Genomic DNA, 3508 nt, shown 5'->3' with positions numbered 1-3508 from the left:
CGTATTTATCCTTACTATCTCTTACATTTCCAAAACTTTAATGGCTCTTCTTCTTCATTATAACACTTTCAAAAAAACATTCGTAATCCCCAGAGAGATAAGGGGTACTTAAATCTGCGTAGGAAAATGTTTATGTATAGTTATAGAAAATTTGACATTTTTTTTTTGTTTGTTAAAGATGTCAAATACTGTATAAACTACTATTGTTATCTTTGTTAGTAGCCGCATATAAATTGCTGCAATATTTTTAGAAATAATAACCAGAATAGATCCAAATTATTATTTTTCTTTCAATTTGTCTTCTCATAAAAAAGTAGCCTCTTTTTTACCATCTCAGCCGCTCCACGCGATGTTTTCAGAGTCCCTAGCACAAAAAACAACACGCATGTCACTATCTCTCTCTCTTCATTTGACTCTGTTCCACTCCCTCACTAAAGTTGGCACTATAAATATGAGAGCCTCCCCATGAATTTCATGCATCATTCAAACCCACATGCATAAATATACCTCTTTTAAACCCTAATCTTCTCAACAACAGCAAAATAAAAATAAAACTTTGAGCCACTCATAAATGGAAAACGAAGGTAACGCAGGAAGTACTGCAAGTAGTTCAAGATGGAACCCAACGAAAGATCAGATAACGTTGCTAGAGAATCTTTACAAGCAAGGGATACGAACTCCGAGCGCCGATCAGATACAGCAGATCACCGGCAGGCTCCGTGCGTACGGCCATATCGAGGGTAAAAACGTCTTCTATTGGTTCCAGAACCATAAGGCGAGACTACGTCAAAAGCAGAAACAAGAGCGTATCACTTACTTCAACCGTCTCCTCCACAAAACCTCCCGTTTCTTTCACCCTCCTCCTTGCTCAAACGGCACGTACTTCTCATCCTTATTCTTTCTTACGTAACTTCTACGTCCCTTCTATTATATAATTTTTCAAAAAACCACGACCATAAGTTATATTTGTGGATGTATACTGCTTTGTTTCTGTAATAAAGATAAAGACTTTTTGAGTTATATAAATTAAACCATGTGAATTTTATCTAGAAATTATAATAGCGTTAGATACAAAAAGGATGATCGTAGAAATATTTTGAGATGTCTATTAAGATCACTTTATGTTATCTTTCATTGTTATTAACAATACTGAGAATTGCTAAATGTTTTTTTGTTTTGTTTTCTGGTTATGAAGTGGGTTGTGTTAGTCCCTACTATTTGCAGCAAGTAGGTGATCATCATATCAACCAACATGGAAGTGTTTACACAAACAATCTTCTTCACAGAAACAATGTGGTGATTCCGAGTGGTGGCTACGAGAAACGGGTTATCACAGATCATAAGAAGCAACTCTCGGACATAACAACAAGAACAACTAGAATGTCCATGTCTTCAAGATTTGACCGATTTGCCCTTCGTGATCACTTTGACGGTGAGGGTATTAACGTCAATTCTGGTGGACGGGAGACGCTTCCTCTATTCCCACTTCAGCCTTTGAATGGGACTAGCGACGCTGGTGCGGGAAATTCCTGTTTTGCCCCTGGGAGTGATTCTTCGGTGGTTTGTTTCGGCGATGACGGTGGACGAGAGCAGCCGTTTATGATCGACTTCTTCTCTAGTGGTGGTTCTTCTAGTCGTTTCGATAATAATGGAAATGCGCTGTAACGATTACTGTTCAATATGTTTTATTTTATCTTTTCTTTTTTTTTTCTGTTTGGAGATTAAAGTTTTTTTTTGGTGAACTGTTTGGAGATAAGAAGTTTATTATCATCTTTCAGTTGTTTAAAAATAAATAAATAAAATACCAAACGGAAGGAAATGAACATTTGAAAATTGAAACGAAATGTAATTAACATTAACATTATCCAGAGGAACTCAGGAACATATTCAAGGAAACGAAATGTTAACCTAATCGATCTAAAAATTAGAATTTCACTTCTAAAATCAAGTAAAAAGTACTATAAAATATCTGTGGCCTTTTCCTACATTAAGGTGATAAGAATTTTACATAAGGAAAGTAAAATAAAATAAGACTTGTATATTATCGAAGTTCAAAGTTCTCTTTACAAATATTTAGATCCTCATGCATTTGATGGTGAGTCGAATAGTGTTATATATCAATATTACATTCAAAAAAGTAATGTAGTTGTTTTTCGTTAATTTAACGTCTGTGTACGAAGGCGTTGGAAAAATGTATAACTAAAAGAAGATTAAGATACTATCATCATATCTTAAACATATTATTAAGAGTACAACGGAAGCAACCAAAAGATTACAAAGCCACTAGAAAAAGGCACAGTGAGATCGATCAGCGTTCATCTATAGACGTCTTTTATTTTACTTATGCTAAACCATAATCTGCATACAAGTGCTGATATAAGCTCCCGCTTCACTTGACGCTGCAACAATACAAACGATATCAAGATTATAAGTTAAAACAATATAAAAGTTATAGTATATATATATCATGGTGTTTAGATCGAGTATACGTAGCCAAGCCAAAAAGAAAAAATGAAGATACGAGCTATTTACAAATATAAAAACGCTTACTTCTCGCAGTTAGTGCTCATGGAGATGGGGTAGGGAATGGTAACACCGCACTTTCCAGGAAGGCCAGAGGCTAGACTTGGGTCGAGACCAGACAAGCCCTTTGCAGTGGACTGTAGGCATCGGCATGCTTGTTGGCGGTCTGGTGTGGTTTGAGCCATACCGTTCAAACTTTTAACTCCTTCACAGCACGGACCTGGTACCACTCCACCTTTTGACAGGTAGTTGGCACATGGAGCCAAGCTACTTGCCACTGTTCCGCATGAGATGGCTGCATCGGCTGATGCAACTATGCAGACCGTAAAAACGAGGCATGTGAAGAACCTGAGACCCAAAGCCATTGTATTTGCTCTTCTTTTTTGAGTGATTACAAAATTGGAAGTTTCGTTGAGTTTGTTTTCTAAACTATGTGTTTTGCTGTTGAATGTGAGAAAAGTGGGAAGTCATGATGGGTTTATATAGGGATTTCAGATGAGGGGAAAATGGTAACTAATAGGGTTTGTTAGTAGTTGGATTTGCATTTACGTCATTCGTTTCCTCTAGTTTCTTCTACTAGTTAAGGAGAAGAATGTACATGAATTGTTTAGTGTGTTATTATATTTATAGACTAGAGTGTATCTTAAACATCAATATACGTACCTATCGACTATCGTACATATTTTGCATATTTTTTTAATATTTATATCATGCTTTTGAGCGATTTATAGTATTTGAATAATGACTCTAATTAAGCTTGAAGCACTAACACACACAAGGAATTCGTATTTTTAGCAAAGCATGATCTATTATTGTATATTTCATTACCCAAAAAAGAAAAAGAAAAATCATTACCGTCCAATTTTTATGCATATCGTAACATTGAATGAATACTATGTAAAATGTAAATTGATCTACTTAACTGTTTTGAATTTTTTTATATTCATCAGTTACGTGGGTAAATTTTTTTTTTTTTTTTTTTTAT

The 3508-nt window shown here is 35.2% G+C and overlaps 2 protein-coding genes across 2 annotated transcripts; one reads left to right on the top strand and one right to left on the bottom strand.

Moving 5' to 3' along the window:
• On the top strand, positions 503 to 1742 carry LOC104736578 (WUSCHEL-related homeobox 2-like). The gene is made up of 2 exons (XM_010456589.1): positions 503 to 875; positions 1196 to 1742. Exons 1-2 carry the CDS (start codon positions 572 to 574, stop codon positions 1663 to 1665), a joined length of 774 nt encoding a protein of 257 aa, XP_010454891.1. The 5' UTR covers positions 503 to 571; the 3' UTR covers positions 1666 to 1742.
• LOC104736570 (non-specific lipid-transfer protein 3-like) lies at positions 2191 to 2992 on the bottom strand. The gene is made up of 2 exons (XM_010456576.1): positions 2551 to 2992; positions 2191 to 2399 (listed from the first exon to the last, which is right to left on the bottom strand). Exons 1-2 carry the CDS (start codon positions 2886 to 2888, stop codon positions 2390 to 2392), a joined length of 348 nt encoding a protein of 115 aa, XP_010454878.1. The 5' UTR covers positions 2889 to 2992; the 3' UTR covers positions 2191 to 2389.

The sequence above is a fragment of the Camelina sativa genome, chromosome 2 (assembly GCF_000633955.1).
Source record: "Camelina sativa cultivar DH55 chromosome 2, Cs, whole genome shotgun sequence".
NCBI classification, from domain to species: Eukaryota; Viridiplantae; Streptophyta; class Magnoliopsida; order Brassicales; family Brassicaceae; genus Camelina; species Camelina sativa.
Note: the sequence above shows the minus strand (reverse complement) of the source record. Positions and strands in the feature narration are given on the sequence as shown.

Bases quoted from the DNA above. Each gene is read 5' to 3' on its own strand.
- LOC104736570 (XM_010456576.1), bottom strand. From the start codon at position 2,888: ATGGCTTTGGGTCTCAGGTTCTTCACATGCCTCGTTTTTACGGTCTGC.
- LOC104736578 (XM_010456589.1), top strand. From the start codon at position 572: ATGGAAAACGAAGGTAACGCAGGAAGTACTGCAAGTAGTTCAAGATGG. The intron at 876-1,195 runs GCACGTACTTCT...CTGGTTATGAAG, and splicing joins CCCTCCTCCTTGCTCAAACG to TGGGTTGTGTTAGTCCCTAC.